Source organism: Micromesistius poutassou, assembly GCF_964030765.1.
Source record: "Micromesistius poutassou genome assembly, chromosome: 3".
Lineage (NCBI taxonomy): Eukaryota > Metazoa > Chordata > Actinopteri > Gadiformes > Gadidae > Micromesistius > Micromesistius poutassou.
Window position 1 is genome coordinate 19991554 of NC_140273.1, and position 15069 is coordinate 20006622.

A 15069-nucleotide genomic window follows, 5' to 3' on the forward strand; every position below is an offset into this window, starting at 1 on the left:
GAAATATAGTAGGAATCAAAAAATACATTGATATCAAAGTCTGAGGCTAAAACAGTTTCTGAATTTCTTCATAATAATTGTGATCACAATGATGGGAGGTAAAATACTGAAAAAGACTACACCTGAGTGTTACGATAAGACCTATCATTTAGCGTTCACCACGAATGACTCTGAAAAGAATGAAAAGAATTAAACCATTCAGCGAACAAAAGGCAACAGGCTGATTATCGTTTAGGGTGCCATTCAATGACATGCAAACGTAGACTGACGCGTCATCAACACGCCCACTCAACTGGTGTGAAATGCCGACATTCTACTGCTCATTCACATATAAGGTAATTAACATTTCCGCCGGCTAAAATACTACCTCAGGGGTAGTCTTTTTTTCAGGATGTCCAATGTCAGGATTTGTCGTTCACATATACGGCCCGTCGGGAGAATAGCGGTAGATTAGCGGGCTGTACGTCTAGAAGGCCCCCAGGATCATGGGCCCCCCAAGCCAATCTTTTCAGCCGCCTGGGGTGAATTAGGCGTTGCTGTGTTTTTGTCAGCCCCTGGTCGGTGTGCTCCTCCCGGCTCCTGGGCTGAGGGTCCAGGGGCCGGAGAGAACCCATCTTCACCCCCTGTTTCCATCCCACAGGAAGTCAAGGATCCAGTTGCATAGGCTGGGATCGATGGCTAGGCCCCTGAGCTGGCTGTCCAGTCTGGGGGGACTATGGGGTTAAAGGCTGAACTATAGTCCACCAACAGCATCCTCACATATTCTTTATTCATATAAAATGAAAGGGTGGGGCTGAGGGGGAGGTCCTGATCCATATATATATATATATATATCCATACACACACACATATATATATATATATATATATATATATATATATATATATATATATATATATATATATACACATATATGCGCCGCTGCTGGATTGTCAGAGCCACTGCAAAAAATTTCATAAATTTTTTCTAAGGCTTATGATAAATATCAAAGCAATAGCTGAAAATGGACATAAAAGATGAACTTAGTTTCTGCCAAGTTCAAGGCACATTTGCACAATGATCTGGTCTCAGCAGATACCTTGACTCTGTTGGTTGTTATGTCATATTTGGAAGCTCAATCTGTAAATTTTTCCCAAAAAAATCTCACCAGAAGTAACCATTTAAAGGGTTATTTTTCAAAAAATTCTTCCACCAACACACAAGACGTATTGCCGAGCACTAATAACTTTCGCCAGTAGGTGGCATCAGTGAATCAGTAATACAACTAATCATTCAATTACATTTAACATACATGTAACAGAACACAATCAATCAATCAAACTATATTTATATAGCACCTTTCGTGCAAATTTGTATATTGTATGTATATTGTAATACAAGGTGCTTAACAATACAATGGAAAAAAAATATAGAGATATATAGAAAAAGTGCAAGCCAAATTAAATAGGTATGTCTTAAGGTTTCTTTGAAATGTGTTCACAGATTGTAATGTTCTCAGCTCCTCTGGCAGCCTGTTCCAGAGGCGAGGGCCATAGGTCTTTGTCCTCACCCGTGGAACGAACAACTAAAAGGCCAGTGCCAGAGGACCTGAGTGGCCTAGGTGGAGCACGATGAAGAAATGCTCCTGAGGAAGCATTGTTCCATAACTAAAACACTTTCTCGTAGAAAATTGGTATCAAAAGTAAACTGTTTCAATTCAACTGCACACCTTCAGATTACCAAAAGTGTCCCTCGCTCAACCGAAGGATTGTACGTTCTGCTGTACAGGTTGTCGCCTATAATGTTTTGCCTATAATGGGTTTTTCTAGCATGAGGGCTGTGGGAGAACCTTCATGGTGTTAGTGGTTAGTGGGGTTAGTGGTGTCATAGTGTTAGTGGTGTCATAGTGTTAGTGGTGTCATGGTGTTAGTGGTGTCATGGTGTTAGTGGTGTCATTGTGTTAGTGGTGTCATTGTGTTAGTGGTGTCATTGTGTTAGTGGTGTCATTGTGTTAGTGGTGTTAGTGGTGTCATAGTGTTAGTGGTGTTAGTGGTTAGTGGGGTTAGTGGTGTCATAGTGTTAGTGGTGTTAGTGGTGTCATAGTGTTAGTGGTGTCATGGTATTAGTGGTGGCGTTAGTGGTGTCATGGTGTTAGTGGTGTTAGTGGTGTCATACTGTTAGTGGTGTCATTGTGTTAGTGGTGTCATAGTGTTAGTGGTGTCATTGTGTTAGTGGTGTTATAGTGTTAGTGGTGTCATTGTGTTAGTGGTGTTAGTGATGTCATGGTGTTAGTGGTGTCATTGTGTTAGTGGCGTTAGTGGTGTCATGGTGTTAGTGGTGTCATAGTGTTAGTGGTGTCATGGTGTTAGTGGTGTTAGTGGTGTCATGGTGTTAGTGGTGTCATAGTGTTAGTGGTGTCATGGTGTTAGTGGTGTCATAGTGTTAGTGGTGTCATAGTGTTAGTGGTGTCATGGTGTTAGTGGTGTCATAGTGTTAGTGGTGTCATGGTGTTAGTGGTGTCATAGTGTTAGTGGTGTCATAGTGTTAGTGGTGTTAGTGGTGTCATAGTGTTAGTGGTGTCATAGTATTAATGGTGTCATGGTATTAGTGGTGGCGTTAGTGGTGTCATGGTGTTAGTGGTGTTAGTGGTGTCATAGTGTTAGTGGTGTCATGGTATTAGTGGTGGCGTTAGTGGTGTCATGGTGTTAGTGGTGTTAGTGGTGTCATAGTGTTAGTGGTGTCATGGTGTTAGTGGTGTCATAGTGTTAGTGGTGTCATTGTGTTAGTGGTGTTATAGTGTTAGTGGTGTCATTGTGTTAGTGGTGTTAGTGATGTCATGGTGTTAGTGGTGTCATTGTGTTAGTGGCGTTAGTGGTGTTAGTGGTGTCATAGTGTTAGTGGTGTCATAGTGTTAGTGGTGTCATGGTGTTAGTGGTGTTATGGTGTTAGTGGTGTTAGTGGTGTCATGGTGTTAGTGGTGTCATAGTGTTAGTGGTGTCATAGTGTTAGTGGTGTCATGGTGTTAGTGGTGTCATAGTGTTAGTGGTGTCATGGTGTTAGTGGTGTTAGTGGTGTCATAGTGTTAGTGGTGTCATGGTGTTAGTGGTGTTAGTGGTGTCATGGTGTTAGTGGTGGTGTCATGGTGTTAGTGGTTAGTGGGGTTAGTGGTGTCATAGTGTTAAGTGGGAAGACCTCTCCTGACGTCTAGGAGGGGGGGGTACCCTATACTGGTTTCTCTTCGGCCCCGGGGCTTAACCTGCACCGGCCCTCTTTGTACGTGTTAAGAGATCCTCGGCTAAGCTCGGTGGAGGAAGACTCTGGTCTATGTGTCCAACACAGGTCACTCGTTTAAGCCCCTACGAGGTTAAACTAAATTTAGGCTACACGCGTTTCGATCGAACTCTGGGGTGTCTCTTACCACCTCAGTCCCTGTGGGCCACGAAGCGGGTAACAATTCTGAACCTATTTAAATTGCCTCACTCTCCGAACCAGTCACCATCAACCCTGTTTGTGTCATGCGCCACACACCTATCGTCAGTCGGGCCCCTACTGGAGAGCCGGATCAATCACAGAGGCACTGATTTAATCGCCCACTACAACACGTAGTAAGGTAGTTTTATTTAGATTTAAAAAACTTGTTTACACAATGATAGAGAAAAGAATGGTCAAGAGAAAGAGGTTAAATGTTAACAGAGTCTAATATATAAGATAATAGAGAAAAGTACGATTCATTGGAAGAGTCTAAATACTAAATCATTATTGGGGTTTTTCGTAAGAGGCTTACACGCTCTTTTCTTCTCATGTCTATTAGAGTCAACAAGTGAGTCTGTTTCAATTCAATTCAGTTTATTTAAGAAGGGGACAGTGCAAATTTATAAAACACATGATCATACATGGGTTAAAAATGGCAGAATTAGCCAAAAGGCTATTTTTCATCTGTAGTGGCTAGTTTAGACTGTGTGGGCAGTGTTTCAATAAACCAAACAAGCAAACTAGATATCAATAAACCAAACAAGCAAACTAGATATAAGCGAAATATGCTCGATCCTCGCAGCTTGATTCTACGTGGGGGCTATCCCAGTAAACCAGACACCAGATGAGATGAGAGCGGTCGTGGCGGTCTGAGCCTGTGTGGGGGCTATCTCAATAAACGAATAAACTAAACTAAGTCTAAAATAAATAAGCGTGGTCCTTGCAGCTTAAGTCTCCATGGAGGCTGCTTCAATAAGACAGCAGGGGGAGAAGGGGAAGGAGAGGAAGAAGCAGTGACTTAGAGGATTCTGAACACGCGTTATATACACAAATCCCCACATCAAGGTGCATCACAAAATTCTAGCTTTGATGGGTTTTTTTTTTTTGGTATAACATTTGTAAGCTCCAAATGATAACATAAGGAGAATGAAGAGAATGGACAAAATGACACAAATAGCCTTCCAGGAGACCTCTTCACAATCGCTGGCCAACCAATAGCCTGAAGCACAGGAGAGAGGAGAGTGTTATTCTCAGTACCATTACCACATTAACATGTTTCTGTGCTCAACAATCCCTTCAAGACGGCTGACTGGAAACACTCACCAAACACTCGGATCGTGTCTCTGACAGCAGGGTGAACATCTTGCAGACAGGTGTAGTTGCCTGGCGCCGTCACCTTCACAGACTGACTGATGGAGTAGCGGCCATCGCTGTCTGAGGAGGCGGCCGTCGGTGCTTCTTCTGCAGGGATCACAGTTCCGTTCAGGGTCTGCCACTCTGCCCAGGCCCTGACCAAAGACCTTCCACTCTGCCCAGGCCCTGACCAAAGACCTGCCACTCTGCCCAGGCCCTGACCCACCTTGACCCGTGACCCAACACCTACCCAGGCCACGACCCAAGACCAACCCCTCTGCCCAGGCCTCAACCCAACCACTAGACCCCTACCCTCAGTCCAACCCTACGCCCTACCACTAGACCCCTACCCTCAGTCCAACCCTACGCCCTACCCCTAGACCCCTACCCTCAGTCCAACCCTACGCCCTACCACTAGACCCCTACCCTCAGTCCAACCCTACGCCCTACCCCTAGACCCCTACCCTCAGTCCAAGCCTACGCCCTACCACTATACCCCTACCCTCGGTCCAACCCTACGCCCTACCCCTAGACCCCTACCCTCAGTCCAACCCTACGCCCTAACCCTAGACCCCTACCCTCAGTCCAAGCCTACGCCCTACCCCTAGACCCCTACCCTCAGTCCAACCCTACGCCCTACCCCTAGACCCCTACCCTCAGTCCAACCCTACGCCCTACCCCTAGACCCCTACCCCTCATCCTTGTGGTACACACAGGAAGGGGTGCGGTAATCAGCAGGAATCTAACTCACCTGCCAGGCTCTAAAAACATAAAAAGGTCAGTTTCCTTTTTATAATTTCTTTGACAAAGTACCCTCATGGTCAAATTAAACTTAAGGTGCTGTAGGTAAGAGCTGAGAGTGAGAGACTTGAACAAACCGGACCAATCACTCACCTACAGTCAGCCGGATCCATCTCTCATGACTCTTAGGATGCAGGAAGACGCACTTATACTCTCCACTGTCCCCCTGGGTCACGCTGGACAGGATCACGGAGGCGTTACCGGCCTGCAGCCCCCCTGGGAGAAGGTTCACCCTGCCCACGAACTGGGGGTCTTGTCCCGCCCGGCCGTTATTGTAATGACTGCCCTGTTCATAGTAGAACACCTCCTGCTGCTTCTTCTTCCAGTCAAAGGCCCCATCTTTCAGGTTCACAGGAGAATCCATAGCACACGGTAAGACGGCATCGTCTCCCTCTCTGGTGGAAACCTCGGTGACCAACTCAGTGATGCCAGCACCTGCTTGAAAACACAATTGATGCAACGAGTGTCTCAATACACCGCTGTATTTAGGCTCAGGGAACGCCATCTGCGCACTGTTAGATTCAGCTGTAGTTTCTGAGGGAGGTGATAACATTAAGAACACAGTTAATTATCGGACCGTATTTGATCTGATTACGATGCTGCAAAAAGGACCAACAAAACCTTACAAGAGCAAACAAGCCGTTAAGGTGTTTATTTCCATACCTACACACACGTGTGTAGGTATGGAAATAAACACTGGACAGACACAGAGTAGATGGATAGACAGACAGAGTGCATAGTAGATGGGCCTGGGCAGGCAGGCAGGTGGGTACTAGGGGTGGGAATCGAGAACCGGTTCCTACTCAGAACCGGTTCCAACTAACCAATTCCATCGGAATTGTACGCCTCCAACGTTATCGATTCTTCTTATCGATCCCTGCGTGACGTTTTCTGGTTTTCTCGTCGAGTGCCATGTGTTCAAAAGCCTGCGTACGAGTCAAGCGCGCTAATCAAGCAAATAATATATCCTGATTCGAAAATGGATAACGCACGGAGCAGCCAGCCTGAGCGGTAAACTGCGACCCCAAGTCATCCCCGCCGACAGCAACACGCTGCATTGGTGGAGAGACGGGCTGCAATAAACCCGCTTCTCTCAACATTGACGCGCAAATCCCAGTGTGTGCCGGGCACGTCTGTGCGCTCCCAACATGTGTTCTCCGCCGCACGTAACACCGTGAATAAAAAGAGAGCCGCACTTGATCCAGATCAAGTCATGTCTCCTGTTTAAGTTGTCACGTCATTGTTTGCGCTGTGCAGTTCCGATTCCGTTTTAGTTTTTCATTGCATAGCCTAATTTTGTGATATGCATAGTGACACTTTATATTGATTAAGTTGATATACTGTTTCAAACAAAGAGGATATGGCCTTAGTCCTGTTTATGTCTCCTCTTGTCACGTTATAGCCTACATTTGTGATTGAATCTCGGTTAGTGTTTGTTTGTTTTTTGTGGGGGGGGGGGGTGACAGCCCTATATAGTAGTACAGTCGTTTTTATTAATAAGGCAGAGCGATCTGCATACAAATATCTTCCGGTTTCATGCTGATGATGACACCGATAGCTCTCAGGCAGCTGGCCCTACCCCTAGATTTTCTTTCCTACTCTATATCCTGTCATGGTGTTGTTCTGTAATGGTTGCTTTTGGTGCAGAAGACTGTAGAACTCCTTTTTTGCCACTCAATGAACTACTCAGGAATCGGTAAGAGAATTGATAAGGAATTGAATCGATAGGCAGAATCGACAATGGCATCGATATTGATAAAAACTTATCAATTCCCACCCCTAGTAGGTACTGTGGTGACTGTGGGGGGGGGACGCCGGTCCTGAGTGCCACAAAGGATCACGGGAGGGTTCAGACCGTTATTAGTTGGACCTTCCCGTGCCCTCCTGGTTCCTTTGCGGTACTGACATTAGGTGGTTGCAGTTGTGCAATTATTAGTGTACATGACCTAGGTGAAGGTGGAGTTGGGAGAAATGGGGCACCACCACCAAGATGTTTATGGTGGTGGGATAAGCCCTGTGTTGGTTGTGTGTTCTGTGGTGTTCAATAAAGGCAGATCTCTTGGTCTTGCGGTGTAACCCGACTGCCGTGTGGTTCCTTCGTCGGCGCTACAGTACACTGGAATCATTGCACCATGTAGCCCATGATTAACGGACAAAGCGACAGTGAACCAAATAAAAACCTTTGGGTGGAGGTTTGTCTCATACTTCCCAGGGTCGCAACAGGTTTATACACACACACACACACACACACACACACACACACACACACACACACACACACACACACACACACACACACACACACACACACACATTGTGACTGGTTTCCTTTTAGGGTGTTCAGAGCAGGGACAGACAGCTGAGAGACACACACTCAAGAGTAAAAACAAGTTGGTGTAGGCCTATATGTTAAAATTCTTGACGCTGTTTTTCCCTTTAACCTTAACCTTTGCCTGTGTCTGTTCATTGAGGCATAAGATACAACTAAGAAAAGAAAAGGTATTCAGAAAATACGAATTCAAATTTAGATAAATATTCTTCCCATGTTATTTATCAGTCTACAAAACTGTATGATAAGGCCTGCAATTAAAGAATTGATTTGATATGTATCAGTTCAATACTGCCATTCAAAATGTGTTTTCCTTTACAAATGTATCTTTTTAGAAGAATAAAATACATTTGTGAATGTTTTGCAGTGTAGTTCATTTATGACATATTTCTGTTCGAACCATTAATGGATCTGTCAGGTTTCCGATATGTGTCCCCTCCAATGTTAAACTCGTTCCTACGCCCCTGGTCCCAAATATGTTGTGCTGATAACATATCTTTGTCAAACCAACTCAGGTTTGGCTATTAATTACTTCCGTGCAAGTGATAATAAAGTAGGGTGACCAGACGTCCCCGGTTTCCGGGGACAGTACCCGTTTTCAGTGACCTGTCCCCGGCTACTGCTGTCCCCCGCAATCCCGAACCCTCCCCGGCAACAATCCCGTCCGACAGGGGGGATGGGGCAGCAGTGTCCCCGTTCGTTTAAGTTTTCTATGACAAAAACACTACATGTTTTTACACCGCTGAACCCAAAATGTCCACGGATTTTGACTCAGAAATCTGGTCACCTTATAATAAAGTCCTATTTATCTTTCAAACTCGACCTCTCGTATTTTGTTAAAGTGTTCGAGTGTGCCGTTTAATCCACAACACCACCATGCCATGTCTTGACAGTCAGAACTACCATAGTACCATGCGTCTTAATTCATGACAGTGACAGTGATCCCAATAGAAACCTTTGGTGGAGGTTTGTCTCTTACTTCCCGGGGTCGCAACGGGTTTCAGACCGAGTCCGCATGGAACAACGCTTTGAATCTTTGAGGACCCGCTAGGAGAGCGTCGCCGATCTCTCACCAGTACAGTAGCCTACTGGTCGGCTCTCACCGGCACATCGTCGGTCGTTTGCCTCCCCGCTTGGAGGGCAGCACACGTGAATATAAAAGTTTGTTTTTTAGCCTTTCAACATAGTATCTGTCCGTTTTTCATTCAGCCTATTCCATAACAGATTCTACACTGGAAAGGTTTTAAAATAGAAAGAGGGACCGTTCGGACCCGTCCGAGCGGGGGACGGAGCGGAGGAGACACAACACAAACTTGTTAACTTGGTTAAAATGATACTCACAGCAGGTCAACACAACGCAGGTACAAATAGCCCACAGGCCGAGGGGGAGACACGCAACAGACATCCTCGCACGGCTGAGAACACACGCAACACTGGCTGGGAACTTGTTTTCTCTTATTTCCCCTGCCCCTTTATCATTGGGCGTGTATAGATGCGGAGTGGGAGGGAAGTGTGTCGTCACAGCACGGGCTCGACAGGTTGCACATATAGCGCGCACACCATAACGCTCTGTGGGGGACCAAGTTGCTGATAACATTTCTTCAAACCAACTCAGGTTTGGTTATCATCACTGTGTGAGTGTGAGTGATAATAGAGTATTTCTCTTTCAAACGTATTTTGTTAAAGTGTTAAAGTGTTTGGTTTAATCCACAACACCACCAGGTCATTTCCACCAGACCACAGAATTATCCTGCGTCTTAATTCATGACAGTGATCCCAATAAAAACCGGTTGAGCGGGGAACTTTGTCTCTTACTTCCCGGGGTCGTAAAGACCTCACTGTACCCACACGAGTCCTTATGGAAAAACGCATTGCATCTTTGAGGACCCGATGAGAGAGCGCACACGTGAATTTAAAAGTTTGTTTTGCAGCCTTTCAACAGAGTATCTGTCCGTTTTCCATTCCGACTATTCAGAATATAACAGATTCGACACTGGAAAGGGATTAAAAGACTTTAAAAGAGCGACAGTTCGGACCCGTCCGAGCGGAGGAGACACAACAGAAATGCGGTTCGTCGATTAAACGAGATATTAACTTATTAAAACGATACTCACAGGTCAACACAACCCAGGTAAACAGAGAACACAGACCGAGGGGGAGATACGCCGCAGACATCTCCAGAAACACACTACAGCTGAGGACGAGGCAAGGGACAACGCTCGGGGAATGGGGAACTGAGGGAGCAACAGCAGCGTGCGATGGGCGTGGCTAGATTTCTGATCAGCTCTGACAGCGGGCCAATCAGAATCAGGGATGAGTTCTCTCGTGTGAATATTAAGACATTGCGTAGGCAGAGACAGTGCACACGCTCTGTTCGAGTGCAGGTTAATCCACATTCACCACCAGGCCATGTCGTGACAGTCAGAACTACCATAGTAGCCTACCGTCCATGCGTCTTAATTCATGACAGTGATCCCAATAGAAACCTTTCGGTGGGACTTCCGGTTTGGCCATGCAGGGGTAGGACGTGTGAAGGCAGAGCTCCCCACTCAACTTATCAAAATTAACTTTTAAAAGCACCACTCAGGGCATTTCATTGAATTTATATCAGACAGATAAAAGGCCACCAACTTTGGCGATATGAGCAAGAATAAGCCGACCAGTGCGCCCCCGCCAACAACCCGAACTAGCATAGCTAGCAAGGTAGCTGCTTTGGCTAGCGCTAGCCCACACGGCGGTGAAACGACCGCAAACGCCGAGGGTGTTTCCGTGAGTCAACTTGTGGCTGAGTTGTCGAAACAACGGTCTTCGCTTAAGGAGGACATTTCTGCTTTAATCCATGAGTCGATTGCCCCGCTCCAGTCCTCCGTGAATGCACTGACACAGACTGTTAGTGGCTTTCAAGCACGGCTGAGCGCAACCGAAGTTCTGGCTGGGGATAACTTCAGTGCGATATCCACAGCGGACCGGAAAATAAAACGCCTGGAGGAGCAAAACGCGACATTGCTCGAACGCGTGGATGACTTGGAAAACCGCTCTCGTAGAGCAAACCTGAGGATCCTGAACGTCCCGGAGGACAGCGAGAAGGGCCAACACACTGTCAAGTTCATATCCGACCTGCTAAGGCAAGCAATGGGCGAAGAGGTTTTTGAAAAAACCCCGGAGTTGGAGCGGGCTCATCGTTCTCCCGGCCAAAGACCCAGAGAAGGGCAGCCGCCCCGTCCCTTTGTGGTGTGCTTCCATCGCTTCCAGGAAAAAGAAAAGGCATTGCGGTGGGCCCGGACGCACGACGTGGAGTTTAACGGCTCCAAACTGAGGATCTACCCGGACATGTCTGCGGGCCTGGCGAAGAAACGCGCAGCATTTAAAGACGTCAAGCAGCTCCTCTATGAGAAAAAGATAAGGTTCAGCCTGCTACATCCAGCGCGTCTTCGGGTTCAGTTCGAGGATGAGACTCTCGTCTTCCACTCACCAGAGGCTGCCAAGGTGTTCTATGACCGTCGGGTTGCCGGCCCAATTGACTGATTCTGTGGACTGGTCGGAGGCCGACGGAGCTTCGGGTAGACTTGCTTCACCGGGCTGGGATGGTCATTATGCCTGAAGGTTGGTTGTTTTGAGCCGTTGCATTTTAGTGAAGCAAATGTCAGTCTGTGTTGCTTTCATAGTTGATGGCGGAATGCTTGTTGACAACTGCTTAACGTTACGTTACAACCTGAGAGGGGCAAAGCCCCAGCAAGATGGTTTGCCTATTTGTTCAGATCCCATGGTTCGGATGCATTTATTTTTCGGTTAACCAGCTATCCTGTCTATGTATGCAGTGATCCAAATGATGCATACTTAAGTGTGATAGGGGCTGTGAATTAAAGTTTGCCTGCCTACTTGATATAATAATGGCGGTTGTTTATGTTGGTTGGGAACAACAATGTTATTCATCTCTGAGTAAATGCGCTGAGTTTGTATGCTTAGAGTGATAGTGGGGAGCATGGTGTAGGGGGAAATAACGTATGGGCTATTGGAAGTTTAGTCACAGTAAGATAGCTGCGGTTCGTTACTGTTCGGAGAACGAACCTAGAGTTAGCACATGTTCAAGGGTTAGTTTGATGCCGCTCCTTTTTTTTTTTTTTTATTATTATTATTATTTTTTTTATTTATTATTATTATTTTTTTTTTTATTATCCCGTTCTCCATTTTTTTTTTTTTTTTTTCGATCTGGCTATACAGCACCATACATGCACGCCTTATCATTACCCAATATTCTTGTTTATTGAGCAATGAATAGTGCGAGCACAAATTTGGTTGGAGGGTCTGCAGTACGTTTTATTAGCTGGAACGTCAGGGGCATGAATGGCCCAGTGAAAAGGGCGCGAATTTTTTCACATTTAAAACGGTTGCACACTGAAATTGCATTTCTGCAGGAAACGCACCTTAGAGTACAGGATCAGGTTTTGCTTAGAAAGGCCTGGATAGGCCAGGTGTACCATTCAACGTTTAGTAGCAGGGCTAGAGGTGCTGCAATTATAATCCATAAAAAAGTACTCTTCACTGCTTCAAAAATAATTTCAGATTCCCAGGGACGTTATGTTATAGTATCGGGTCGTCTCTATCACACCCCGGTGGTTTTAGTTAGTATTTACGCCCCCAACTGGGATGATGCAGATTTTTTCAGGAAGATAATCACCTTATTACCAGATTTAAATACTCATCACCTAATATTTGGCGGAGATATGAACTGTGTGATGGACACAGCCATGGACCGGTCAAATCCCAAATCTGCACCTCCATCAAAAATGTCTAGAGCTCTTTTGAGTCATATGATGCACCTTGGCTGTATAGACCCATGGAGATTTTTACATCCGAGCAAAAAAGAATTCTCTTGTTTTTCACATGTTCATCAGTCTTATTCTAGAATAGATTATTTTTTTATTGATAAGCGTCTTCTTCCCTCAGTGAAATCTGTAGACTACTCTGCTATTGTAGAATCTGATCATGCACCTGTTATTCTTGATATTGGCTTTACACTCAATTGCCCACCAAGGCCAGCTTGGAGACTTAACACAGCATTGCTTTCAGATGCAGATTTTTGTCAGTTCATATCTAAAGCAATAGATGATTTCATTTTGACCAATCAGAATGATTCTGTATCACCATCCATATTATGGGAAACATTCAAAGTCGTACTGAGGGGACAGATAATATCATTTTCAGCTTCACGTAATAAAAAAAGAAAACAGAGACAGGAAGAGCTCATTGATTCTATTCTTAAAATTGATCATCAATATTCAACGACTCCAACACCTGAACTATACAAAGAAAAATTAAATCTGAAAGCAAAATATGATTTATTATCTACTGAAAAGACTGAACATAGCTTGTTAAGATCACGAGCATTCTTTTATGAACATGGGGAGAAGGCAGGACGCCTGCTTGCTCACCAGTTAAAGGCTAAGTCGTCTGCCCAAATCATATCAACAATTAGGAAAACACCTCAAGAATTGACAATAGATCCCAAGGAAATCAATAATACTTTTAAAACATTTTATTCTGAGTTATATACCTCAGAATTTCCTCAGGACACTTCTTCTATGGTTAATTTCTTAGAAACCCTGAATACTCCAACAATTGCGCAGGAACAAAGGGACAACCTGGAAAGACCACTAAACCAACAGGAAGTGGAGAATTCAATTAAGGACATGCAGAGCGGGAAGGCCCCTGGGCCGGACGGCTTCCCAGTCGAATTCTATAAAAGATTCTCCTTAAAACTGATCCCCTTGCTTCTTACTATGTTTAAGTACTCTTTTGAACAGACAGCTCTCCCACAGAGTCTCACAGAGGCTCTCATCACAGTTTTACTGAAACCTGGTAAAGACCCAGCGGATTGCAGCTCTTATAGGCCTATTTCTTTACTGAACGTGGACATTAAGATACTGTCGAAAATTCTGGCCTCTCGAATAAACACCGTAGTATCAAATATCATTTCAAATGATCAAACCGGTTTTGTGAGAGGCCGTCACTCATTCATTAACATTTGTAGACTCCTGAATGTGGTGCATTCTCCAGCGTCTAGGGTGCGACCAGAGGTGGTGGTCTCCCTGGATGCGGAGAAGGCATTCGACAGAGTAGAATGGGAGTATCTTTTTGCGGTACTGGGTAAATTTGGGTTTGGCCCGAAATTTATGTCTTGGATTCGTCTATTGTATTCATCTCCAAAAGCTGCAGTAGTCACTAACAAATTATGTTCACAGTATTTTCCTTTATCTAGGGGTACGCGTCAAGGCTGCCCACTTAGCCCATTACTGTTCATTTTAGCGATCGAGCCCCTGTCAATTAAGCTTAGAACTACACCGTCCATACATGGCATTAGAAGAATGGAGATGGAATATAAAGCTTCCTTGTATGCTGATGATCTCTTAATTTTTTTATCGGACCCGCTATCCTGTAAATCTGAACTATTGAACATTCTGGTTGACTTTGGTGGTTTTTCAGGTTATAAAATTAACTATTCAAAAAGTGTGTGTTTCCCTATCAATGATTCGGCAAAGCAGATTCCAGACACAGACTTGCCATTTTGTATATCACATTCCGGTTTTAAGTACTTAGGAATAAATATCACCCCTTCTTTTTCTGAATTGTTTAAAGCCAACTTCGCTCCTATTATGGAGAAACTAAAATCTGACCTCGAGAGATGGAGTGCTATTTACCTTTCTCTAGCTGGGAAAATCAACTGCATCAAAATGAATGTGTTGCCTAGATTTTTATACTTGTTTCAAAGTATCCCAGTTTTCCTACCAAAATCCTTCTTCCGTTCAATTGATGCCCTACTCTCAAGTTTTATATGGGGAGGTAAATCTTCAAGACTTCGCAAAACACTGCTTGAAAGGCCAAGAAAAGGGGGTGGGCTCGCTCTCCCAAACTTCAGGGTTTATTATTGGGCAGCGAATCTCCAAAAAATAATTTACTGGTTTCAGGCCCCAGACACGGGTTGGTGCAATGAAGAGGCAAAGCTCTGTAATCTGTCATCACTTCCTGCACTGTTAACAACGAAACTCCCTCTCTCCCCATCACGGTTTTCCTCAAGTCCGGTAGTGCGTTCAACATTAAGAATTTGGATACAGTTTAGGCAAACATTTAAATTGTCTGGCCTTTCTATGCTAAGTCCCATATGTTATAACCACCTTTTTCCAGCCGCTGATCTTGATGTCACATTTATGCAATGGAACACTATGGGTCTTACTAAATGTAAGGATTTTTTCATAGATAATATTTTTCCTACTTTCACAGATTTGGCCAATAAACACTCTATTTCTAAATCCAGTTTTTTCCGATATCTTCAGATCCGCCACTTTATTCAAACATT

General features: G+C 44.8%; 1 protein-coding gene across 1 annotated transcript; it reads right to left on the bottom strand.

The window, feature by feature from the left end:
* Nucleotides 1-4132: 4132 nt before the first annotated feature.
* LOC311340687 (uncharacterized protein) lies at nucleotides 4133-5791 on the bottom strand. Its single transcript, XM_084465559.1, has 3 exons — nucleotides 5480-5791; nucleotides 4556-4693; nucleotides 4133-4451 (listed from the first exon to the last, which is right to left on the bottom strand). The coding sequence occupies exons 1-3, from the start codon at nucleotides 5748-5750 to the stop codon at nucleotides 4303-4305; spliced, it is 558 nt and encodes a 185-aa protein (XP_084321685.1). The 5' UTR covers nucleotides 5751-5791; the 3' UTR covers nucleotides 4133-4302.
* Between the last annotated feature and the right edge of the window lie 9278 nt (nucleotides 5792-15069).

Excerpts from the sequence above, each read along its gene's own strand:
- LOC311340687 (XM_084465559.1), bottom strand. The coding sequence starts at position 5,750 with ATGGATTCTCCTGTGAACCTGAAAGATGGGGCCTTTGACTGGAAGAAG. Across the intron at positions 4,694-5,479 it reads ATGGATCCGGCTGACTGTAG|AAGAAGCACCGACGGCCGCC; the intron begins GTGAGTGATTGG and ends TGATCCCTGCAG. Across the intron at positions 4,452-4,555 it reads AGACACGATCCGAGTGTTTG|GCTATTGGTTGGCCAGCGAT; the intron begins GTGAGTGTTTCC and ends CCTGTGCTTCAG.